This window comes from Asterias rubens, chromosome 6 (genome assembly GCF_902459465.1).
Source record: "Asterias rubens chromosome 6, eAstRub1.3, whole genome shotgun sequence".
Lineage (NCBI taxonomy): Eukaryota > Metazoa > Echinodermata > Asteroidea > Forcipulatida > Asteriidae > Asterias > Asterias rubens.
In genome coordinates this window covers 12360720-12388542 of record NC_047067.1, presented here as the reverse complement: position 1 = coordinate 12388542, position 27823 = coordinate 12360720, and the positions used below count along the sequence as shown (strand labels likewise).

Here is a 27823-nt window from a genome sequence, read left to right as displayed (position 1 = left end):
GGGGGGGGGGGGGAATGTGTGTGGATCTATATCTGATATTGTAGACAGACAAAAATTGTGAGGCTTTCAAATGCTTTGACACGTTTGTCAAGTTTGTCACTAACCAGAACTCTAGCAACATCTGCACACAGATGACTTGAAACAAAAATTACCACATTTGTGATGCATCAAACAAAAGCTCATTTTACATGTAATTTGAGTTTTGATACACATCTCAAATGCTGAGAAATTGCAGTGTACCCGATCCTGTATAAAAATGAGCTTGTGCCTATCATTGCGAAGTGTTGACATATGGTGTGTGTCCTCGGGGAACTATGTGGCCACTGTTGACAGACACACAGTCATGGTGTAAGATGGCTCAATTGGTGCTTAGTGATACTTAAAGACCCTGGACATTTGGTAATTGTCAAAGACCAGTCTTCTCACTTGGTGTATCTCAACATAAAATGCATAAAATAACAAACCAGGAAAAATTTGAACTCAATTGGTTGTCGAAGTTGCGAGATAAAAATGAAAGAAAAAACATTGTTGTCACACGAAGTTGTGTGCTCTCAGATGCTTGATTTCAAGACCTCAAATTCTAAAATATCTGAGGTTACGTTACTTCAGAGGGAGCCGTTTCTCACAATGTTTTATACCATCAACCTCTCCCCATTACTCTTAATCAAGAAAGGTTTTATGCTAACAATAATTTTGAATAATTACCAACAGTGTCCACTGCCTTTAATACAGTACATGCGCAGGTAAGATATTACTATAAGTACAATGTACATGGCTTACTGCATGTTGAACTACATGGACGTCACTAGTACAAATCTCTCATACAAAAATTCACATACACGTACAATACGTGACCAGCAAACAATAAACTGAGTGTCAAGTCAGCGTTTTTCCGGAATTGATATCTATGTTCACATTATTAAATTTCTGCTCGAAACAGAGATCTCTACTTGAGCAGCATGCTAGAGCATTACACTCATAACGCAAACATAACGATGATGTTAATTAACATAGTTAATTAGTTTAAGGATTACACAGTGTTATTACAAATAGTGCAAAACTTTCATGGTTCATTGAGGCAGAACCCTATCAGAAATTTAATGAAATTGTTGTTCATGAATGCAATATCCTGGAAAACCAAGCGGCAATATAAACAAAATAAATCAACAGAAATCCAATTTAAACACACTTTATATAACCAGATACTGAACAAGAGCGTCCAATCAAAGGGCCCCTCCCCCCCCCAAAAAAAAATAATAATAATTGTAATAAAAAAATATATATATACCAAAATAAATTAATACAAAATAAAAATTATAATTTTTGTTTTACGAGAATAATATAAACAAAAAAACTATATAGAAATAAATAGAAATAAATAGAAACAAAAAATAAACAAACAAATAAGTTTAATAACATATTCCAACAACTGTTTGCCGAGCATGCAATATTTTGCCATCAATTTAAAAACCATTTGCAAACCTGAACGTTGTGTAAAAGGTTAGGCAGATCTATGTGTACTTTTGTCTAGCCTGCAAGCCAATGCAATTTCCGAAGGTCACAGCTTTGCTGGTAAAAACCATTGCTACCGCGCTTGCATAATTAGCCATCCATGTCAGCTATGGAACTGGAAACAAACAGTGCGTGTCTACGATTAAATAACAACAATAATTGTGCAAATTGTAAAGCACCATCTACATTTTGTACAATATTTTCACTATTTCACTATTTTCAATCTTTTTTTTTAAATAAATTTTTTCATAAAACATGTTTTCCTTCTAAACAAATTTTCATGTCTAACTTTGTGTAATATTGTACAATTTTATCTTCTTTTTAAAATTCTATGTATGTAAATTCCTCTAACTGGACCCTTGGTTGGAGTGGGAAATTTGTTTTTAACGAATAAACCACAGATGAAGGAAAGAATTTATCTTTGACCAAACCCATTACAACATGCCAAGGTTATCTTCAGGTATTTTTCTACATGGGTGTTTTCATCTTCAGTATTTAGTATCTTTATTTTGGTAAAAGTTCTCTCCCTCAATTGATGACACCTTTTGGTGTTAAAGTTAACCTTGTTACATCAATGATGTAGTTTGCACTCTTTGGTTCAAGAGACAAATTCTGAGCATGAAGTGTTTTCCCTAAAAGGAGGTCCTCTGGCCTTTTAACAAATTACAAAGTGCCATAGATATATATTTTTTTTCACAGGACTCGGGAGTGCTAAACACACGCCGGTGCATGGGTAAAAACCAAAATTAATATTCTAATAAATTTAACATCTATTATTACACAGAACCAGTTAAAATTATTTTCAAGTTGTCCAGCTTGCAGGTTCGGTGTTGAAAAGCATCCATATTCAATACGAAATATGCCTAATTGAAAAAGCTGGTGGATTAGTCAATAATGTACATGTATGACAAGCTAACTGGTCCAGCTGCCTTGTCACTAAAAAAGATTGGCAAACCCTGAAATCCTAAAAAAAAAAAAAAATTAAACAAATACTACAAAAAATATGATGACATAGTGACAGCATCACCTGCTGACTTCTACAATTCAATTGTACAATTCAATTAGTTATGTTGGGAGTCACAATGCTGACAAATTGTATAGTCGCTAGATTCAGGATGAGTCGGAGAGAACAAAATACACACACACTGCATCTACAGTAATGAAGTTAAGTCCGGGCTATCAAAAAATGAACATGTTAAAACGTTCCGACACAATGATTTTTTGAAGTAAATTCCCCCGCTGCGAATCACATTCATAATTGAAAACATTCCGCTCTTCAAAGTCGGAGAGCATCCCTCCCTCCGGCAACAGTGTGTATGACACTAAGGGTAATGACCACCAAAAAGGAAGAGGAGAAGGGGAAAAAAAAAGATGATTTTTTTAAAAACATGGGTCGTGTCGTCCAAAAGGTTTCTTGAAGACAGAGCGGACAATCGTTGCTTCCTCCACTCCACCCACTCAGTTTCCAAGGAGCCTCGACCATTGTCCGAGGCAACTTGAGACACTTCACATTTGGGAAGGGGAGGAAGATGTGAGAGACAGATGCAAGAGACAGATGCAGCATTTATCCGATATGCTGGATCCATTTTAAGCAAGAGATGTTCTCTTTGTACATTGGGATGAGGGTATAAAATACAGAGAACATGAAGAAAACAAATTTGTCAGATTTTTTTCAAGAGATTCTACAATAAATATCCAACCCCAAAAAATTAAATGGTTTGAGATACCCCACAGGCAGGGCTGTAAATTCCTACAAATTGAACTAACCCTAACTACTAGGATCCTTCCTCATTCTTCACACAAAATCCGACACTCTATAGTAACTCAGCATCTTATCTGTCCCATTTCAACAGTATCATTGCAGCTAAATGGCCAAAGCCGTAGCAGAAGTTACTTGATTCTGATACAGCTTTTAAGCAGTGTTTTAGCCGCGCTGGTCGGGCCTGCCAGAACTACCCCATTTCGCCCAGCACTCTGAGCAAAAAAAAAACCTGGGATGTGCTGCCAAGCACAGATTTCTCCCAGATTGCACTTCAGTAAAGATAATGCATTTAATTTTGTTTAACTGCTCGCCCTTGGTGGAGTGAATTGGATTCAGATCCCACAACTACAATTGGTCCAGCTACATCAGTTTACTTGTGTAGTCCCCCGTCCTACTGAGTCAATCAAATCATGGCGTTTATTTTTAAAAATTATTGGCCTTTACAGCTGCCCCTACTATTGTTAAGTGTATATTTTTAACTCTTAATCATCATTTTGCCAAAGGCTGGCGGACCAGTGACCGACGCTTATTTTAGTCTAGACTCTTGTTGTATGTTATTTTTGTAAACGTTTTGACAATTTTAATGACTTGTGTCTTTTTATCTAGCTTTGTTTTTGTACATAGCGCTTTGAGGCGGACGTTTTGCAGCAATACTGCGCTTTATAAAACTCTTTGCGTTATTAATTTATAGTTAAAGTGGAGTTATATTTTAAAGGGTTAGGGTGGCAAGGGGAAAATCTTCAATGACCAGAAAAAACACTCTCAATTTGACATTACCTCAAAAAGAAAACCCTTACAGACAGTTTTCCCCGGATTTAACCTCACATACAAACCCTAGATTTGTTTTCTTCACAGCTTTCCTCTATGAGCATCTTTGGAAATAAATTGGAAGAAAAGAGAATACATTCATTGAATCCCAACGTGATGCCAACAGCTATTTTGCTAGAGGGATGTCACACGTCCAGAATTCATGTACGTGTTATCATCAAGGATCCGCAATGCACATTTCACTTCACTCGGCAACCACAACAAAAAGGGACCTTGGTTTTCTCACACCTTAGTTACGAAGACCAGGTGGCACAATTACGCGATACAAACAGCAGAAGATGAGAGTAGATAGGGAGAGACAAGCGTTGGTGAGCTTAGCTGCGCATTGAGAGCGTGGTGCGTGCATCTGCTGCGTAAATAGACACCAAGATACCTATCTTGAGTCTCTCAACTTATTACCCATGTATGTACAGTACAGTGTGTACACGACGATGTGCATGTTTAGCTGCCATGGGTGTCTTTAATAAAACGTTCTTGCAGTCCTGATTTGTAAATGAGCACAACTTGGATAGTATCAACACGAACCTACCAGCACAATACACACTCTATAGTACTCGAATAATGAACACAAAACGACAATGTCACTCAAATCAACACAAGTCCATGAAATTAAAAAGGGATGGGGGCAATCAGAATTTGATTTGAATAGTGTATGAAAATAGGGCTTGGGTTTTGACCAAGGATTAAATACTCTCACTTGAACGTCGCATTAGACTACGAGAGTCGCTAATGATTTTAGGGTTTGCATGCCGTGTACAATATCTCACACCACAGTGTGTAACTTGATCCAACAACAATTTACTTACATGTATACCGCGCTACTTGCCGACAACAGGCACGCACATATGTGGAGTAATTTATTCAAAGCTTCACAGATCAATAAATTCAAAATAAACTACACATGCAATTATTTCATGAGACTGTCTAAGTGGCTTTTTGAATTCGTGAAAAGACGAGTTAACATAATAATTTGTTATTGTTATCAATAACAAACCAAGGTTGAATCCAAGGAATTTTTTTTTTTTAAAGGAAATTTGTCTGAAAACCGCATAAATATCTGTTTGGAAAGTCCACAGCTCCTCCCTGAAACAGAACACTTTAACTCCCCAGAGTGAAAAATATGTGTTTTATCCCGAGCTTCGCCGTGGTTGAGCATGTCGCTGCACGTGAAGTGTTATTCTTGGGCTATTTAAAGTGGAACTCAATGATGTTCTCAAGGTGCAATGCACGACGACGTCCAATTCAAATAAAGACAGAAGCCAAGGAGGCAGATTAAGGCAAGATGATAGGACGGGAAGATAAGAAATGCTCTTAATCAGACGGGATGTTGCAATCTCAAGATTCGTTTCTTGTGACTTTAAAAAAAACTCGCGACTGGTTTGCCTTCAAGAGAAGGTCCTAGAGACATAAGAGTAGCGAGGAGGGGGATAAATTAATTAACAATTGGAATGAATTGAAATAAAAGATTGACTTTTGTATGGTTTTAGTTTGCCTCCGTAAACAGAATCCACTCACCGAGAATGAGAGCTGTTGCTCGACAGACACGAGCTAAAGCTTCTTGCTTTAAATTGCAATTTGGGAAAATGCACAGGCCCTGTGGTCATGCGTATAAAACCTAACAAATGAAACGTCCCCCCTCAAAACCAGAAAAAAAATGCTCGGAAACCAAGAGTCAAGATTGGCTAAAAGTATATCAAGTGTCCAGGCAACGGTGATGACGCCTCGAACAGTCGAAACTTACTTCTAGTTAACTGACAATATGAAAACTTTTAGCCTTTAGAATCATGTAGGGTCGTAATCATTTACATTTTTGTGTCCACAGGTATAATATTTGGTCCTTGGGAAAAAGTAGGAATACTTTACAAGGGCTGACCTACATGTACATGTACATACTGTTCACATGGTGTGAGCTATTTAATCACAATTTTTCAGATTTTCAAAGAGCAACAAATCAATCAGAAAAATCAGACTGAGGAAGGAATGATATCATGCTTGACATATTAGGGGCCTAGATACAAAAATATTTATTTACTCCAATATTTTTGGATGTTCAATTACATAGAGTCTACCATTGAATTGAACTATGTAACCGTAACGCTTTTTGTGTGTAAATATTTTAGAAGGCCTATACAAAAACATTTCTTTTACTGCAATGTTTTTGGTTGTTTACTAAACATAGAGTCTAACATCAATAGTATTTTCCCTCTGAAATTGAGGTTGAAATATTGCACAAATGACTTTGTGTTTCTATCAATCTATTTTTCTTAAAATCTTTGTTTCTTTTTTATAACGAACATTGCGATGACCTTGAAATGTTCTTGTACGGAAAAATACTCTCCTTTATACTTCAAGTAATTACCGTCAGTTTTCATAACATCTGTTCTGCAAACCACAGAGTAAAGATTATCCATCTTTGCAGCAGACAGTTAAATTTTCAATGAATAGATGTTTCCTTAGCAGCTAAATTATAGAGGGGCTGTTATTATGTTTTCAAAAATAAAAAAAGAGATGTCTAAATGCTGCGATTCAAAACTCAACACTAATCCAATAAGAGGGGAGTTTCTGGCAGCATTAAGCACTTACATCTTTCCCTTACTGTCGACTGTTGACGAAGTTCACTATGATTAAATGTCACCAGCTGAATGTCAACTTGGCTGAGAGTAGGAGACGAGCAGAAAGGGTATCTCTATACTATGTATTTTAGATGCAGCGCAAAGATATATCTAGGGAACGGTTTTCAGCCAAAACTTTTGCATAGCAAAATATTTAAACTGAGCAGATTTTGTACACACAAAATGTAAGAGATGTTAAATTGTCATCGGGGATAAAGAATATTAATTTTGGTTTTACCCATACACCGATGTGTGTTAGCACTGTATACTCAGTACTTTCTTGAGTCCTGTGAAAAAATATCACAGGCAAAGTTACCCGGGTGGGATTCGAACCCACGACCCTTGCAATTCTAACATTGAGTAGCAAATAATGATTTTGGGACGCAACTGATACATTCTGCAGCATTTTGCTCCTTGCTCGACAATTGAAATCGTTCACTGATATCCCTTGCAAGATGATAACTGCTAGTATCGTCAGACACGATATTTGTTCCTAGGAAAAAAGTAGGAACATTTTATAGAGTACAAGGGGCTTTAACAAACTTTTAAAGCTATTTCACAACAATTCTTCAGAATTTTCCAATAGATCAAAAATCGAAATCAGACTAAAATGTAGGAAGAGTATCATTCCTGCTCAAACGCTGCGCAAAGATTGACATCCTGGCATAGTATCTGGTTCTTGGAAAAAAATAGAAGCATACCATCGAGGTGCAAGAGCTGACCTAAATGTACACATGGTGTACACTTTAATCAACATTTCAGGCTTTTCAACCACAACTCTTTTGATTTTTCAAAGGGCAAACAAAATCAGAAAACAGACTACAGTAGGACGACTATCATGCCTGTAAATCCCTAGCAGGGTAATAACTGCTATCTTGACGCATCGCATTCAGAACGTAATCAACATCGCGGAATAAATTTTAAAAAAGACGGCTTTCCAAAATAATCTGATAAGGAGGAAGAACATGATGGAAGGAAGATGCGCAATGACAGGCAATCCTTCACTTACTCTCTCAGGCTGCTGCTGCCACTGATTTGACAGTGATATCATATGCATGATACCCCCAATCTAATAAGTGTCCGTTTGGAGAGGGGAACAACGTTTTTGCAGAAAGTGAGAGGTCTCTGCACATTTGAACAGAGCGCGCACAATGGGGAACTTTTGTTCCGCCTCTTCCCCAAAATGTACATTTGCATTCCTAGTGTAAATAGGCTGTTACTGGAAATATGTCTCGCTAGATATCTTGTCTTCAAGCTTGTGAACAGTGAAAGCTTCTATTTGGTGAAAAAAAAAACCACACAAATTTGCGGTGCATTAAGTTTTGGCTCTTCCCCAAAATGTACATTAGCATTCTTGTTGTAAATAAGCTGTTACTCAAAGTTATCTTGTCTCCTAGGTTGTGAACAGTGAAAGCTTCTATTTGGGGAAAAACACAACTAGATTTGAGGTGGTTTAAGTTTTGGCTCTTCACAACATGTGCATTTGCATTCTTATGGTATATAGGCCGTTACTCGAAATGAGTCCCGCTAGTGATCTTATATGTCTCCTAGGTAGTGAACAGTGACAGCTTCAATTCGGGAAAAGTCCACAACCAGATTTGAGTTGACTTAAGTTTTGGCTCTTCCCAAAATGTACATTTGCATTCCTACTGTGTATAGGCTGTTACTCGAAATGTGTCCCGAGAGTGGTCTCATACAGTCTCCTGGGTTGTGAAAGCTTTTGATCAGGAAAAGTCCAAAACCAATCCAACCAAGAAATGTACATTTGTATTCCTATTGTAAATAAGCTGTTACTTGAAATGTGTCCCGCTAGTGATAAAGCTGTGACAGTGAAAGTTTCCATTCAGGAAAAGTCCACAACCAGCTTTGAGGCGCTCTTGAAAAATATTATTGAAAAATGCTTGCCAACATTCCAGGACATTCACAGAGGGTGCGTGTGAACTCGCTGCTTCTTGAAGCATGTCCAGATGAGCACTCGAGTATGCAGAAACAAGTGTATTAATACTTCAGGCGTGTCCGTCTTCCGATTCAAAGCCACGGAAAAAGCCATAAGTGGTGTGGTGGTGTGTGTATGGTGTGCGGGAGAAATGTATGAATTTATAACAGCAAGGGGTGTTCTGGTTAGGGTTCTGGTGGCTCCTTATATTAATAAAGCCATACATGAAATGGGCGAGCTCTTTTGAGGCAATCAAGACCACAGCTGGGATGACATTGGTGTGAAACAGAGAGGTCTCTTGTTTACACACTGATGTGAAGAACAATATTGTTCTGACCTGCTCCGACAAAAAGAGATCAAGCAAACTCTGCACTATTTGTGTTTCTTACTTCCGTTCGGAGAATACCAGCAAGCACTTGGGGATGGGTTAGTCCAACTTAACACCATTACTCATTGCAAGTTTTATTTGTGAACATGTGAATTAATTATATGTATGGTCTGGGAAAAGATGCGCTTCGTATCATGAAGAAAGCATGGCAAGGACATTTCTGGAAATGATTATTCAATAAAATTAAAATGCCAAGGATACTGTGCCACTAAAAGGCCAATGCATAGCAAATGGACAGTTTAAATGAGCCTTTATTAATAGTAACTAAGATGTACTCGAAAACTTGCAGGACCATGTGTTAGTCTCTCTCTCTCTCTCTTTTATAAGGAGGAGGGGGGCGTTTGCTCCGAAAAGAGCATTGTTGCCATCTCAACATTTAGAACAATTTTAAACTCTGCTAATCTCCAGGATAATGCTGGGCTGCCGTTGATGGTGAATGATGAGGTGCAAATAAGGCTTAAGGGATTCTCATTCAATTTTCTTTAAAGGAAGTTTGAGGTTCTACACTCATCATGCACAAGAACACGTTGACATTTTAAGTTTGCAAACACTTCAGCAAAGGAACCTCAAACTTGAGAAGCCCTAATGAACTATCCAACTGCACCTGATCCCTCCAATAACTTCCCTGTGTCTCGCAACAATGCATATTTAAGATGATGATGTGCATGTGTGCCCAAGTGATGGGAATAAGCTAATACTCCAAGGTGCAGTATGCACTGAAAGCATTTCTAATCAAAGACGTGCATCAGCAACCGGTATCCCGCTGGCTATATGGAAATAACCTCTGCTGTAAGATGCTATCGTGGGAGTACCAGCTTTATGCTGCCGTGAACTGAGAGTGCTCTGTAATCAAAGGTTCACAACTTGGGTGCTTGATAGACGGACCATGGATAACACGTCCATTTGCATGAAAGACACAGTGCGCATTATTGCTTTTATTCGATTCCCCATCTAATACACTTTTTACATTTGGAAATACTATTGAGCTGTAACAAGTGATTTTTACTCCTCTCTTTTTTGTTGATGAAAGAAATCTGCTCTAAGGATTCGGTGAAAACCAGTTGTTTTTCAATACAAATGTTTGAAAACACAGTGCAAGTGCAAACACAAGAAATTTGCAAAAGGTTATCTCCCCTATATCTATGATCTGTCACTGTCAAAGTGCATCCCGGGTTCAGACCTTTGAAGTCGACGGTGAACTCTTAAGCTGATATGATACGCCTCTCACAAGTTTACAATTGAACTGCATAATAATGTCGCACAACAACCCACCTGAAGTTCACCTCTGGAGATGGCGTGACCATGATTTAGTTGACAAACCCCTCCGTTTACATTTCTTCTCCGGAGATAATTCAAAAATTGAAACGCCCGTAATGGAATCAAACTTAGAATCATCATCCGCAGGAGACATCACGGCTAGACACTCGGGTGGATATTAAGGAAGTTTGGCAACAGCAGTATCTATTGAACTTTAGAGCAGGTTTAACCCCCCGATCCTGGTCGGTGGGGAGCTCCAGCCAGTCCCCTTTAATTTGGACATGGGTCTCTCCTCAGCAGATGTAATGAGCAGCAACAGCATCAGGCTACCAGCTGTGACTCTGTTAGACAGATAGTGAGCATACCTCACACTACAGGGGCGAAGCAATATCTTCCTGAAGTACTCAACAAAATGCCAAGCTGTTCCCACACCTAACACAGCCCAAATATGGTCACCATTAATGAAGGTCACTTTCTCTCATCACCTAAAAGAACATCGGCTCATCAGTGACCAAAGATGGCTACTTAGAGGGGTGCTTTGTGTGATAATGATCCTTTGATGGATACCTGAGAAAGTGGGTTCAGAGGCAATTACCGGCGTCTACGCTTAAGACTTCTCCAGGTTTCAAACATGAAAAGATGAACTCAACACAAGAGCATGACCTGATTAGTGTTTGAACTTTTTCAGTTACTTGCTAGCAGGACCAGTTGAATTGTCATTTCACTAGAAGGCCCGATAGTTCATCGAGGCAACAAAGGCAATTGCCTCCATTATGCCCCTGGTCATTGCCTTGGTGCCCTTAACCAAGGAGAGGATTCCTTGGTGCCCTTGCCCTTTCAAAAACAAAGCATACAGGCCAGCACTATTCCGTCAGCTTTTCCACTAGTCTGTATTTCCTATTTATTAGGATGCTTCTCAACACTGAACAAGCCAGCCTGACCACTTGCGAGTGAATTTTGACTGGTCCTCGGGTGTTTTAAGCTAGCAATTGGCCATTGCATCACTGTCTAGGGAGATCATCGCTGATGTCACTGTGTGCTCAAGCGTGAACTTCTTTCCACCATCCGCAATGAGGTTGTTCAACCCACATCAATCCAGGCCTTGAAATAACCCACGGCACCCACAGCAATTGCCAGGGTGCCCTGTACTTTTGCTGTGGTGCCCTTTTGCAAAGGTCAAATACAAATTCACATTTTCCCTCATAGAAGTGCCCCCTTACCAGAGGAGAATTGCTGTGGCCCTTCAAGAGTGATGCTCATTGATTAAACACAATTCTTGACCAGACAAGAAAAATGCTGATTGAAGTTCAAACCATGAAGGTTAACACACAATTTGCAATGACAAGAGAAACCTCAGAAAGTTACACGTGGATACGACATTGTACATGGGGATACAGTACAAATGTACATACAATCTAAGCGAACAAAGCTTTTTACCTTCCAAATGACAAACACAGTACAAGTTACATAATTTTCTTGCGCTTGTAAATCCAACACATCTGTTGCTTCACTTTTCAAACAAAGAAACATTCTGTTTCCCAGGCAAAACAAGTGCACCTCTTCACCCATATACAGTGTGCATGTTGCCGGGAGTGTGACAGTGCCATACTATGCCAGTGGGCTGTTAAATACATTATTGTATGCCATTACCTTCACATGCCTTGGATAATTGCCACATGAATGTGATCAATGCTGACGACATTTTATAAATGTCAATGAAACTTTCTCAACCTTTCATTCAATCAATCTGGCATGGCTTCACTACTCAAGACTTTATCTCATTCATTTTAGATTGATACAACATCATTAACATTTGACCGGCTTGACTTTTTCCAATTAAAACGATCCTTGAACTTTTGAGTTCAAAAATCCCAAAAATGTTATTTTCAGCTGGAACAACAAAAAAATGACACATTTCTTCCTTTGTTCAAAATAAAACTAGTAAGCAACCTTTAACATGTTTTAAAAAACAACACACAAACCGGCATCAACTTACAGCAGTCCCCGAGAAAGTGCACGACCTTTTATCTGCAATTAAAGTTTAATTTCACACACTTATTGAATAAGTCGTGTCCCCGCACGGGGAGAGATCACACTCCATAATGCGTCTATCTGCTCCCCTGCCAGATGACACTAGTCGCTAAAGCAAGCTTTATCGGATGCGTTGTCGTGACAATCATGAGGTTGCCGCATTAGATCCCACCCCCCTTGGCTGGCTGATCCCTGGCTTTGCCATCCCTCAGAGTTACGCGCCCTTCCTTATTCCTGAAAATCTGCCAGCACAAACTGATACTTTTGTTTGTTCTGTAATGGCGGCTCAATGATCCAGTCCGGTAAATCACCGATTTTGATGAAGTCTCTAAAAATGTTGGGTGAATTTCTGGCCTGGGAATACGAGGCTTGAGCATTGATTAAGGCATGCTCGACTGCACAGCACAAAAAACAAACCCAATAGCTGGTACGGAGGCTTCCAGCAGCCACAGTATCTTGCAATCAAAATACAAACAAAAATCATTGCTTTCAATCAACGCCCCCCTCTAGAAGATACTTAAGAAGTATCTGAGAAGATACTTAACTCACTCATTTTGTTGTCATAATTTCCCTGAATTGGGAAAGGCACTGGCAGCCAGTCATGCAAGACAAAACAAGATGTTGAGTGCAAAAAGTGCATCAGTTGCTCTGACACTCGCACAAACGAATTTTCTCTTTTGAAACCCCAGTTATAAATTTCTTTGAAACCCATCTTTGGCCTTTTCCAAAACTGAAGCCCCACGTTTGGCTACGTCATCCACTTTTTGAGCAGCATACCTTTTGCACATTGTTTGCAACAGTAGATCGATCCGGAGTCGGGATGGAAAATTCAGCTGAGGCTAGGAAAAAGCAGCCTAAACTTGCGATTAAGCGGTTTCTATTTAAAACTAATGTCGATGTATATAACACAAACAAAATCTAAGGAATTTATGAAAATGCATTCCTACCTTTGCTTTCATTCTCTTTGTTTCTGTCTCGTAATACATTTAACTCGTAGACGTCGCCAAACTTTTCGAAAAATTCTTTAAGCTCCTCCTCCTTCATTGTGCGCGGTATCTGACCGACAAACATTTTGATTGCATCTGGGTCCGGCGTGTCTCCATGTGGTGCATGTGTCTCCATCATGATGGCTTTAAGAATGTACGACAAGACTTCAAAAGGAATTCTAATAAGGGTTGGGAAAACAAGAAGAAAGAAAAAACAAGGAGATTAACTCAATTGCAATATGAAAATTCCTCTCGAGCACAAATTAAATGGCTTCTCAGAAACAGATAATGCACTTGATGCATGTTGCCAAGCCAAACAGAAATGTTTGTCCGGACATGGAACTTTATTTAGCAACGGAAATAGACCTTGGGAGAATGTTGCTTATGGTATTGACTGACAGCCGTTTGGGGCAGATTTCACTACTGTGTTTTTTTTTTGGGGGGGGGGTCAGATCCTTGTGACGAAATTATTCATCGCAACAAAATTATTATTAGCGATGATAATCTTGGAATGGACTGTTATCAAGTAAAATTGTGCGATCACAGAACTGCACTTTTCATTGGTATACCAGAATGCTTCACAATGCCTCGATGGGTCCAATTGTTCAGGGCAATAAGGCTAAGACAAGGGCAGGAAGGTCAATACCAGGGCAAGGACAGCTCGCCTCCATTTTATTTCACTACAGACATTCTCTGATGGTCATTTAGTCTGTCCATAAAACTTTTTTTATACGTAGCCCCGGGCCACTAGTGACAATTTTAAATCCCGTTCTACATCATATAAACATGCACCTTCACGAAGCAGGGATGAAGTTACAAATCGATCAAGTTCTTCAACTTAAAGTTCCAGAAATTCTCAATAAGGTGGGGATAATTACTGTTTAAATTTTCTGGGGATGGGAGGGGGGCCTAATTACATCATTTAACCACTAATTAATCCTATCATTTAATCACTAATTAATCCTATCGTAGTCTTAAAATGGTTGACGATCTGAATTAATTTTTAAGGGTAGAGTCATAGATTGAAATATAGGGTCAAAATTATTAAGGAAAACAAAAATGAACACCACATGTAAAATACAGTTGAATACTAGTATAGACAACAAAAAATACTGTCAACGGGGTTTTCGTAAGAAAGTTGACACCATCCACATTTAGTGAGGTGACAGCATGTACCCACCGCAGCATTTGCAAACAGATACCGACCTCAGAAATCTGAAAAATGATGCATGAATCGTTTCTCAATTTAAATTTTTCGCATTGACTTCTACTTAATATGGACTTTTCAGGCAAAATAATTTCACAGGATAATGACACCTTTTTAATAAGTTTAGTTATAGATACAGTTTTTTCCCCCAGGTTCATTATCAAAATATGACACTACCTTTGAAGTTCTGAGGTCAACCAGGGTTCACACTGATGAGGTATAGAGCACAGTCACTAAGCAATTGATGCTATCCACTATAATGTCTCGCACAATAAATTTCCAGCTCCATGCCTTTGTAGTTTGTAAACAACTAGCGCCAGGGGTAATCAAATGACCACCTTTATGCATAAGTATTACCATGGCAACGATATACATTTTTTGTGTGTTCTTAATAACATTTAAGCATAATGGGGCAAGTTTGGCCTTGAGCAATAATCATATCAGAGTGATTTCAATCAGAATAATAATAAAAAAAGAAGAGGAAGCTAAACCAGGGAACCTCTTTTTCAGAATCTTTTTAAAAAACTGAACAATTAATTTTCTTCATCTCCCCTTGCTGCCTAAATAATCTGATTACAGGTGAAATATAAAAGAAACCCCTCCCGGCTATGCACGCACGGATCAAAGACTAGACTTTGACTGTCACACACAAACTCCTTGATCTCTACGATTCTTCTTTATCATTATTTGAAATTAAAGAAAATAAGTCTCCGGTGGACGAGTAAAATCTAAAAGAAGATTGTGCTTGTTTGCTCACTGAAGGAGTTGTGTACAAATTAAGACCCCCAGACTCTAGCCCAGAGTGTCAATTTATTAGGGTCTTCCGTTCGAGCGTCTCTGCTTTATATGTCTTCCGACAACGTTGGCTCGATTTTGGATGATTGTCCTGCAAGCGAGCGCGCCAGATGGTGGTGATCACCACGCTCTTATAACCAGTATAACGACAATTGCCCTCTGATTGATGAGGGGCGACGAGAGAGGAAAGCATGCTTAGTAACGACAATGCATCTCACGCCATGGTTGCTTGGCAACGGCAAACACTGCCAAGGCTTACTGTAAGACGTGTGAAGCGAGTATGCCGCACTCATTATGGTGGCTGTTGAGACGGAAAAACAGCTTCTAGGAGTAGTGTTTACTCGGACCCAACCTGGACTGCTATTTGCCAATGTCTAGATTTTAAAATTATAAATGGCTCCGGGGGTGGTCTGCATTCATCCATGTTTAAAGGCAATGGAAACCTTTTGTAATTGTCAAAGACCAGTATTCTCACTTGGTATATCCTGACATGCATAAAATAACATCTCTGTGAAAATTTGGACTCAATTGGTCATTGAAGTCAAGTTACAAGAGAAATGAAAGAAGAAACACCCTTATTGCAAAACTGTGTGTGCTTTGAGATGCCTGAAAAAAGCTTCAGGCCTCAAGTTTTTAAATATTTGAGTGAGAAATTATCCCAATCTCAAAAACAATGTTTCTTCAGAGGAGTTGTTTCTCACAATTTTTGTATACTATCAACACCTCTCCATTGCTCGTTACCAAGTTAGTTTTTGAGTAATTACCGATAAAGTGTCCAGTGCCTTTAAGCTCACAAGCTGATTCTGTAAATTAAGTCTTTGTCGCTGATACCATGAACAAATTTAAGAAAACATGTTCACATCGTAGTAACTATAACCTGCAAAAATATTTAAGTCAACAACTTTAGGCAAAATGCAAACATAAACAGCAAGTGACGTTCAGAGAAGTAACTGGTACTGTGCAATACAGTAAATTTAAAGGAACACGTTGCCTTGGATCAGTCGAGCTGGTCTTTGAAAAGCGTTTGTAACCGTTTGTTATTAAATGCATATGATCAGAAAGATATTTTCAAAGTAGAATATAATGATCCACACAAGTATCACTCAAAATTGCGTTGTTTTCCTTTTACTTCGTCGTATGGGAGTCAAATTTGTATGACTCCCATAAATGGCCGACCGTGTTAGTTCGCAAAGTAAAAGGAAAACCCCGCAATTTTGAAGCATATGTGTGTGGATCATTGTATTCTACTTTTAAATCATCTTTCTATAACCATGTATTTTATAAGCAATTTTGAAGCATATGTGTGTGGATCATTGTATTCTACTTTTAAATCATCTTTCTATAACCACGTATTTTATAACAAACGGTTACAAACACTTTTCAAAGACCAACTCGACCGATCCAAGGCAACGTGTTCCTTTAAATGTGTACGTGTACGTGCAGGTTGCACCAACAACATTTACTGGCATTACGTAAACATACTTCTAAAAGCTGCATCTGATACCCAGTGCAGGATTGCAAGTCATAAATTGTCATCCGCACAGGGCATGTACATTATATTTAGTTTTTTTTTTAGTCAGTCCTGATAATTAGTCCTTTGACGAGAACTACACGCGTGTCGATTTACAAGGATCCTGAAATGTTGAGGAGTTTATTCTGGGAAAGATGCACGTGCACATACATGTATTTTGCGTGAAAGTTGAGATAATCAGTAATACTTGCTGAGGGACAGCCATGACTGAAAACATGATTAGAATTTTGTACAGAAAAAAAAGAATGAACTTTAAAATTAAATGAAGGAGGGGGGGGGGTTTTCTCTTCAATACAAAGACGAAGTGTGGCAGTTGCTGGTATGAGCAATGAAGTCTTAATAACAACATTTTCCTTGATGCTCCATGGAACGAAAATATTGGATTGTGCCTGCCGCCACAACAATAGGTGAACCAATTAAAGTGTAGGGTGTTTTTGTTTGTTGTGCATACGTGCAGGTACTAGAATCCTTTTGATTATCAAACGTTATTGCATTGGAATTGGAAATGAAAACTGAGGTCCATAGCGCAGACCTCTATTTAACCGATAAGTGCCAGGTTTTCCCACTTTTTAACTTTGACTCTCACAAGATAATTTTCTCAGAATTGCCAGAGTCAGCAGGCCTGTTTGCTTCGTTTTTGAAAGAGCTAGGCTGGGCACCAAGGCATTCTCTCCACGGTAAAGGGCACCCTAAGAGATTGTAAGTTTGGAATTGAGCATTTTAAGGACACCAAGGCAATGACCAGGGGCAATGGAGGCAACACCTTTATTGCCTCCGTAAAGAATCAGGCCTGAGTCAGTTTTCTTTAAAGGAAAGCCGCTGGTTGGCCTTGAACTTCACTCTTGAAGGGCACAGCAGTTTTCCTCCAAGGGGCACTTCTATGAGGACACTTTAAAATTTATATTGGAGTTTTAGCAAATGGGCACCACTTCAATAGTGAAGGGCACCATAGGCTTTTGCTGTTGGTGCTGTGGGTAAGTTTGAGGCCTTTAACTTTTATACATAACTAGATGGCAGTTTCTAGATATCCAAGTAATAACGAGACAGCTGGTAATTATGCTGGTCATATATAGAAGTGTTAAAAACATCACTTGGTCATAAGAATTGGTATAAATTTGATTTCTCTTATTCAGAAATGTGTGAGATATGGGTAGACCCCCCTGGTGCGTTACCTTGCCGGACTATAACACTAACATGATTAGTTGGTACTACACAGCAGGTGCCTTGTACACTGTGCTGACTACAATACATGTCTCAACAAGGAGTTCAGGGACTAGACAATGTAGTAGCCATTTTGTTTTTATTGATCTTTGTTTTAAAAACATTTTTGGTGAAAAATGCGATGCAAGTTTCCAATTTTGTTTTTATCATTTCTACAAGTGTAGAAAAAACATACAATCCGAGCACTTCCACAATTGCGTCGTGTTCAATCAACTTTAAAAAATATGGGTGTGAAAACCACTTTGAGCTTCACTGGTTTTCCAACAAACATCCACTCACTTTGTTTGCCAAAATTAAAGAATTTGCATGGTGCCAGCCTTGAATTCGGAAATCGGCTGATCATTAGGGGACAAAAAAAACCCAAAATTTTCTAAAAAGATCATTGCCTACAAGTACAACTCAACAATCTACTTCATATAATTTATAGATGTCTATGCTTTTTGTAAACAGGAATTCTTGTTAATACAACCTGTGAAAGAGAAGTGGATGAAGATTTGGGGTCTTGGGTTAATGGAAACCCAATGCTTCTTCATATCAAGACAAACTGGTTAAACTCTGTGGAGCTGAACATTTTGGATTGGTTTCCCTTATTTAGAAAGAACCTTTTTTGTGAGTTTGCTGGACACTAATTCTGAAAGAGCTTGCAAGCACATGCTCCCCCAGGTGGTCTAATCAAGCTATGACCAATCGAGTTGGAATGTACATTGTAAATGTACAGTTGTAGATGCCATTAAACGTAAAATTTTACCAAGATGTACATCTCAGAGTGACCTTCTTGGCATTTACATCATCATCTAGCTAATGCTGGATTACTTGATTACAGGCCTGTGTTCTTCATTTTTATAAGGGCAAGGGCACCGAGGCATTTTCTCCTTGGTAAAGGGGCACTCTGTGAGGAAAATTGTTACTATTGCGTTTCAAGGGCACTAAGGCAATCACAGTGCCTCTGTGAAGTATCAGACCTGAAACTTCTTTTCAGAGGGCAAGTTGAACCCACAGTTTTATTAGCAAGGTTGGCTACTTTTAACAAAAAGTGTAAGAGCAAGGCATGGTCAAAGGATGTCTGCAACAGCGGTCAGGTCAGCCATCACAGGTACTCCCCCTGACTATCCTTGGCTTTTGTTGCAAACCCAGGCAGGTGGAAAGACCAACCCAACTGAAGGGAAACCCTCATTGCATTCAGCAGGGGCCAGGACTGTTCCACCCATTTAACTCAAGATTTGACACAGTCAATTTGTGTTTCAACAAAAACCAAACAAATTGTACTAACACTTGTATAAAAAAATAAAAAATAAAAATAACAATGAAAAAGTGCAAGGTTAGTGTTGCGAAGAAGCAATAATACTTTTAGGGAGTGTAATTGTAAGCTGCATTACTTGAAAAGGCAATTGTTGAATATTTTTAAGACTTGCAGTCCAAGCAATAATGCTTGACAAAATTGTTCCCTGTAAAAAGGCCTATAAGTCTTAATCGGTATTGTCTGAAAATTGTTGGTTTGAAAGCTCTATGTGCTTCTAGACTATGGTCTGCCTTTCCATACAACGAAAGCAATAATCATTCCACAAACATCATTAAAATTCACCTCAAGCGCTCAATCTTCCCACAATAGTTCACTTTTTCCGCTCGCTTATTTTTTAACCGCCGACGAGCCATTGAGCCCCCGCAAAATAATCCCAACAATATCGCGTGGGTCTTTCTTTGCAGACAGAACAAAACAAATAAACTACTGGAAAAAAACAGAAAGAAACGAAAGGGGGGAAAATCTCTTTTTTTTTTTTTTTTTTTTTTTTTTTTACAAAATGTTCAGACTCTGTGGGTGTTGACATCTTTCAAAGCTATCCCCAAAGATTAATGAGTTAATCATGTTTGGCAATAAAAAAAGTAGTTACTAGGAAAATCTCTTTGAATGTTACATCAGTTCGTGTTTTCAAGTCATTCCATTGTTTTCCAGATTTGCCAGACTGAAGACAAACAAAATACAATCACAACGAGTCTATTTTGCAGCTTCCTTATAACCACAGAGACATGTCAATGAACCTGACAGAAAACGATATTATGTAGGTCTCTAGTTAAAGTTAGCATAGTAACCTGTTGGCCAGATGGTTGCTGTTTTAAATTTGGACACCTCTTTATCGATCAGTTACATGTAATGAAAAGCTAACAAAGTTAACACCGACTCGCCCTTTAAAAATAATTTCTAACAAAGTTTCCTCCTGCCCCTCCTGATAGTACACTTTATCTTGCAGTAACAATGTATTTAAAGATAATTACGCAAAAGCTTTTAAGTTTTAGACACCATCATAAATAAATCTAAAAGGTAATTACTGGCAGTAATTACCTGCCTAGCGGGTTTGCACAAAACCAATGGTGCCACATTAATTATGGTACTGTTTAATAAGACTCCTGTCAAGTGGCCCCCATGACTTTCACTTTCCTCTGGATGTTTCATTGTCCCAATTTTAAACATGTAAAGTCAAAGTTGCATGTTATATTAATGGTAGCGATCACAAATAACAAGCTCTCACACAAAACTTCAAGTTAATTAGCATTATATACAATTTATTATTCACATTTGAAATGGAGTAATATGAGCATAATATTTTGGTTGCATAGTTTCTCAGGTTAGTCCACAGAGCCAGTTGACAAGTGGTGTTTACTAGCCCATAGCAGTTTTCACAAGACAACGTGCACCGGTCAGCATTTAGGGCCAGCCCAGTGCAATCACATACACAATTTGTGTAAAACAAAACCAATTAACCATTATTTTTCATTTTCGAATTTGGTGAAATATTCAGTTTATTTCTGTAATGTGTTGCGCATTATACAGGTACCCTTTCAAATATTTCACATGGTAGCCTTCCCTTCCTTTTTATTGTCAGCCATTAAACCAACCCTGAATTATTTATTCGCTGACTAATCCATTTCAAATGGAAAGTAATAAGCCCTACTAAAGAAAGAACAACTCAGAGAGCGCATAATTTTAGCTCTGTTGTAAAAAACCTTAGTATTGTCAACAAATGCCAACATCTTAGAAAGAATTCTTTATAGATTTGTATTTATACGATATTGTCATCTCAGAGCTTCAAGGTTATTATTTTTAATTTCAAAAGGTCATGAAAAATGTTTCGAAAATATCTATCAATATCAAGAAGTAAATGTTTTTCTCCAAATTATGCAAAAGAAATGTTATGAAATCAACACAAACTCTACTAAAACATGGGGAATATTAATTTGAAATAAATATTTCATGATGAATTTTTTGTCAAGCTGTAAACAACATAAGCTGGACACATTTAGCATGCATAACATTTATTTCCACTGGTAGGCGTTATACCCAATTAAACTAAGATTTACAGTATCATAATTTTGTAACAGATATTAAAGTGCGTCCGAGATGAACCTGAACAGTAATTGTATGACAAATTTTGCAATTGTAAGTAACAGTTTCTTTCATAGATCCCTTGTAAGTAACAGTTTCTTTAATAGAAACCCATGGATGTTACTTTAACATGTTCAATACCACAACAATTTCTGAAGTATTTGAGTGTGTTACTTGCACACCCTGCAGGCTTCTATAACTGAACTGCAAGTTTATTTAATTCTAGGTTGCAACATTGAATGGACTTTTCCCTATTTATGCATCACCACGGGGAAGCCAGCCATTCTAAGCTCCCCCACCATGTGCGGTGGAGTTCAGCTGGTACAACGCATAACACCAGCAATGGGCAAACTTGCAAGACAATAGACCCTGCAAGCTGGTACAAATGTGGCGGGAACTCACGCCGATTATGAGTCCAGTGTGTGGGTTTGTTTGTCAACGAGACTTGTATGCAATGGTCATCAATGAGAAGGGCTTGCCCACTGTGAATGACACACTATTGATTCATTGATTTTAGAACTAGGCTGGTTTGAATGTACAGTAAGTAGAAACACTCTGTAAATACATGTTATAGCATGAATAAATAATGCCAGCAACCGCATATAGGATTACAGGCATGTGATGAAGGTCTTGCAGGTCTTGCTCAGGGTACTACAAACGACAAAAGCAATGGTCTAAAAAATAAGATTGTTTTTTCTTGCAGGTATTTTTACTGACTCACCAAGTCAACCATACAAAAGTTTATAAATTTATAAAAATTATGTCTGTACTTTTTAAAAGTAACAACAAGGGAAACAGAATGTTTGTTTCATCCCTATACTAAAAAAAATCATACATGTTTACTCTAGTTACAATTTCTGTATTGATCTAAATACATAAATGAAGGTCTGCCAAAGGCGGTGTTTGAAAAACTGTCGACACAAAAAAACAACCACTCCCTCGGAGGTGAACATAGGCCAATACATAATCCCTCCTCCCCAAACCCCAGGAAAAAAAACCACACAAATCCCCCCCCCCCCAATTCTGGAACCATATAACCTGCCGGTAACTTTAGGTCATGAGGAAGGAATTGAGAATCATTATTCTACTGGTCGAGGCCTAGCGGGAGGATACATGTAGGCTCAGAGAGAGAGACCAAACCTCCCGGGATCTGGTGATAGTGTCACGGTGACGCACCACAACGTCCCACAACGATGTAGCTGTTTACTTATTTTATAAAGCGATAGAGTCCTTAAAACCGACCTCTTTCCCCCGTCCCGCTATGTGACTGATCAAGTTAAATATTCCGTCCCTGGCAAACGTAATCGCCTTTATCATGATTCTATTAGGGGAACCGTTCTGTGGGGGTTCTGTGGGGATGGAATATGACCGAGAGATGAGCTTTCTGACTTAAAGCAAAGGTGTCGTAAAGGGTGGCAGATAATTCCACAAATAAATAAGTTCAAAAAATACAAAAACAAAAATAGTGGAGTACTCCTACAAAAATAGGTATTCAACTCTCTTCATTCCAAAAAAATCAAATACTCATAAATGAAAATAACCTTCAACACAAAAAGACACCCAACAAAATTGTTGTTATAGTCTAAAAAAAGATAAGTGATTGATAAATAAAAAGTATAAAATATGTCTCTAGTACGTCAGGAATAAATTCCAAGAACAGACCTTTATTCTGAACGGCCACATATTTATTTTATTTGATCAATAATGAACCAAAATGAAATCAACCCTGTGATGGCAACGGAAGAAAACGTAGGCATCCAAAACGGAATTGGCCGCATTTTCCATCTAAAAAAAAATTCTATCTCAGCTATTTCAACTTCTGGCCGTGTTTATTTAACACCGAGATTCTAATATCAATGCAATGAATTGATGAGCTACGTGCTTTTATGAAATGTATGTTAACAAGGCTGCAGGTCAGACACGAATGGCCCTCCTCGAAAAAAGCCCAGTATGCGACACACTGGTGCCCTGCCAATGCTGTGTGATTTCAAGAAATCTAATCAAACAATCATTGATGACGGCTCGCATGGCTATACTACTGAACACCTCAAAAAACGAACACTTAGAAAGTTAAAATAATTTGTTTAAAGGTAGTGGACACTATTGGAAGTTACTAAAAATAATGATTTGCATAAAACCTTACTTGGTAATGAGTAATGGGGAGAGGTTGATAGTATAAAACATTGTGAGAGTTAGCTCCCTCTGAAGTAACGTTGTTTTGGAGAAAGAAGTAATTTTTTACAAATTTTGTTTTGAGACCTCAGATTTAGAGTTTGAGGTCTCGAAATCAAGCATCTGAAAGCACACAACTGCATGTGACAAGGGTGTTTTTTCTTTCATTATTATCTCGCAAGTTCGATGACCGATTGAGCTCAAATTTTCACAGGTTTGTTAATTTATGCATATGTTGAGATACAATAAGTAAGAAGACTGATCTTTGCCAATTACCAATAGTGACCAGTTTCTTGAATGGTAGCCAGCCCAATGTTCTTAAATTGTTGTGATGAGCATGTTATTTAGAGTGTTTTTTTTTTTTTTTTTTTTTTTTTTTTTGTCCAAAACAAAATCGAAAAAAAAAATCATATTTATATTACTATTTTTACATTAACATGTTAAGAATTATTATTTCTGCAAGATATAAGACGTTTTAAATAATTGTTTGTTAGATGCCACAAACATACAAAAAAAAATTGCAGAAAGAATACAACTGCAATGAACCATTGGAATCTAAAGAGAAAAAAAGGGGGAAAAATTGACCAAAAAAACCAAACTATTCTACTTAATTAAATTTAAGTATATTAAAAAAAAAAATGGACATTGCCCACAGAAAAAAAAATACGAGTGGCGATTGACCAGAATTCGCAAACATGCCTAAGTTCTCTGCTGGTTCTACACATCACATTATAGTCAAAGTCTGAATGAGCCACGTATCGATGTCTAGGTCCTTTGATCTTCATTATTGTTCTCTGGATGATCGCTCACTCAGCACAAACGACAGCCAGATTACCGCAATGTCTCGTGCGGCCACTCGCTCGGAAAGAGCTGCTTTACCTAAGGCAATTACCGACTCTGATACAGTGTTATTTAATTTGCGGAGGGAAGCGGTGTTAAGTGGCCGGCAGCGCTGCTGGAGTGCCTCAGGTCCTCGCAAAAAAATGATTTGCCAAAATCAAACCGTCTGTGAGGGCCTCATCTTTCCCTCTTTTCAGAACTCAAACTTTTACGAAATGAAAAAAAAAAAGGAAAAAAAGTACCGCACTTGTGATTATAGTGCTTTTCTTTTGGCTGCTCGAGTTTGCCCCTGGCATTTTGGGATCATCTGATAAGGATATATTTTTCAATAAGATTTTTCTCTGTTGTGAGTTTTTTAATTTCGGGACTTCTGACAATCCACCAGGAGAAAAAAAATAAGGTGGACTCAATCTTCAAAGATTTTTGATATGCTTTTCAGAACCCAAATGGCCTGAAAATGCGAAAGGAGAAAACTGAAATTTTCAAAAAACAAAATACTTTTAAAACCTGACTACATGCCAAAAAGTTTTTTTGTAATTTTTATGACAAAAACTTGACTAAGAACAAAAGAAACCAGCACTTTCATAGTGTGACTTACAAGTAAAACAATTGAATAATTCATTACAGATTCACAGATACTGAAAAACCCTGTGAGCAATAACTCGGCTGTGGATTTAATTTCTTGAACTGCTCTATGGAAGATTACAAAAACTTGTTTACCAAAATTTCCCTCGAGGAGTGTCTGTTACTTTTTTTTTAATACAAAATTTACAAAGATTGCAAAACTGGAGAGATAAAAATCATATGCTGGATATTTTTATTACATTTCCTTTTTTATTTGGACCAAGGATTTCGAGTTGATGAGAAAGAAAAAGGTGGGCCTGAGTGTTGTGTCTGTACATTTTGTAGAGACGTCTGCTGTGAGAGGCGAGGGTGGACGATCTGTGACCAACTCAACCCAATTCAGGTATTAGAGCAAATGTACAGGGCCAAATCTCATGGCTCTGCTTACTGTCGAATTCTGTGGTAACAAAAAACATTCTCCCCCATGGACAGCAAACGCCAAATTTCTGCGATAGCTGTGTAAGCGTAGACTGCCTAGTAGCATAGAGTATGCACGCACACAAGCTAAAATTCCCTGCCACGTAAGCGCAGAATTCCCTGCTTTCGCAAGCACCGATTATTTGCAGAGCAATAAAATTGGGCTCAGGTAAATGTAGAAGGCTTCAAAGATATTGGCTTTTTCATGAAAGGTTTTGACGTATGCAAAACACAAAATTAAGCAGACCGAAAGATAATGATCCCTCTCAAAGCCTCTGCGGAATTTCATCTCTGAGAGGGCAAGGGCATTGTCATTATGCAAAGGGGCAACTTCCACTGTGAGAAACATCCAAAATCATGCGGAATATTTTTGCTCCAAATTCTTTTTTTATAACACAAATTACACTGATCTATTAAAAATTCTTGTCCTGATGAGAAGTATTTCCAACTGAGAAATACTACAAGACGAAATGGAACGCTCAATTTGTCATTTCCATTTGACAAATTTAATGAGCAACGCTCAATTTTTCATTTCCATTGTCAAATTTAATGAGCACACACAAAATCCTTGCGAAAACACAAATAATTACTATTTTGTATTTTCAGCATAAATGGGACTTAGTCTGGTGACATGCTCATGAAGCAGGTTGGCTGTGTCTGTAAGGTGTGTTGATTAAAAATAGCAGGACAGGGATGAGACTGAATAAAACGAACATTAATCTTCCAAAACAAATAAAGCATTAAGATAAAACTTGTTTTGTGGTACAAAACATTGTGAGAAACAGCTCCCTCTGAAGTGACATAGTTTCCGAGAAAGAAGTAATTTTCCACGAATTTGATTTCGAGACCTCAGATTTAGAACTTGAGGTCTCGAAATCAACCATCTAAACGCACACAACTTCGTGTGACAAGAGTGTTTCTTCTTTCATTATTATCTTGCAACTTCGACGACCGATTGAGCTCAAATTTTCACAGCTTTGTTATTTTATGCACATGTTCAGATACATCAATTGTGAAGGCTAGTCTTTGACAATTACCAATAGTGTCCACTGCCTTTAACATGTCAAACTTCCATGTTCGTAATCAATCTAAAAAGCAGGCTGTTTTTATTAGCTAATCAAACTGAAGTAATACTTGCGTTAACAATATGCTTTCAACCAGTTCCTGTGTAAATTTTTCTTGCATGATTAGACACTGAGCTTTTTGCCAAGGCCAGGGGGAAAAGGTTGCTCTAACTTTATATTGGTCTTCGGTTTATGTAGGCTTACATATGAAAACTATCAGATTTTGTTTTTGAATAGCAACTTGTTTTTCATCCATAAATAGGTGGGTCATACTAAATAATGGTAATGACCCCCTGGCCCCCAAATGGTGCAATTACTTTTTGAAAGCCTACTTGTTATAAATGGTTCAATTTCTTTATAAAAGCCTATTTATTACAAATCAGGCATGTTCCTTGGGAAAAAATACAAAATTGTTATCAAGTACAAGGGCTCAATAAATAAATAGACTTTTCAGGCTACTTATCACATCATTGCTGTAACAGCTACTGTAGCACAGCATGCACTTGCATGATGTTCAGGGTTTCCCCCCGCGATGTGTTAAAACTGTGTGGGACATTCTGGACCCAACATTGTGACTGTTTGGCCGAAGAACACAGAATTGATCAATTTGTCTAAAATGTTTATATTGGTTTTAAAAGTACTATGTGCTATCTAGAGCATTCTATATGGTCTTCTCTTGATTATTAATGTGGGGGGGGGGGAAACTACACTTTTTACGAAAAAAGTGTGGTAAATAAATACTATATACTAGCAAGTGGCAGTGAGTAATTTTGTCAAAGTTCAAACTGTAATATTAATCAATTTAAAAAACAAAAACATGCTAAAACCTACTTAAGAAGCATCAATTTCTAAGGGCAGTGAATAATATTATGCATTGAGTTTGACACTAAAAACCTACATGTTTTTCACTCAGCTAGTGCCAACAATCAGAGCAGTCCCTCTCCTCCCCCCTGAAGAAGAAGACATCTACATGTACCAACCTCCACGGTTAGGCCTCAGGACAACGGATGTGGTCCCCATTTCGGGAATAGTCAAGAGCACACGTTATCCACAAAATAAAATGCACATCCTTAAGGCATGGACACCGGAAAAAAAAGAAAAAGAAGACGGCGAGAGAGTAAAAAGACGGATAAGGTCTTGGGAATGGGATATCCTTGTGAGTGCTGACTGAAAAAGTGTTAAGACATACAGTGCATGCAAATCAGTCACCTCTGGATACGTTCCTATCACCGTCTCACGGTCTCGAGCGCAGCGCGTGCAG

The 27823-nt window shown here is 38.1% G+C and overlaps 1 protein-coding gene across 20 annotated transcripts in view; it reads right to left on the bottom strand.

Annotated features, from left to right (window-relative positions):
- The window catches only part of LOC117291515 (CUGBP Elav-like family member 2), a 97847-nt gene that overhangs the window by 63311 nt on the left and 6713 nt on the right, over positions 1-27823 (bottom strand). For all 20 annotated transcript variants that reach the window (XM_033773276.1, XM_033773275.1, XM_033773267.1 and 17 more), the window contains exon 2: positions 13274-13491. In XM_033773276.1, coding sequence (XP_033629167.1) covers positions 13274-13451 — 178 coding nt within the window. In that variant the 5' untranslated portion in view covers positions 13452-13491. The remainder of the gene's footprint in view (positions 1-13273; positions 13492-27823) is intronic.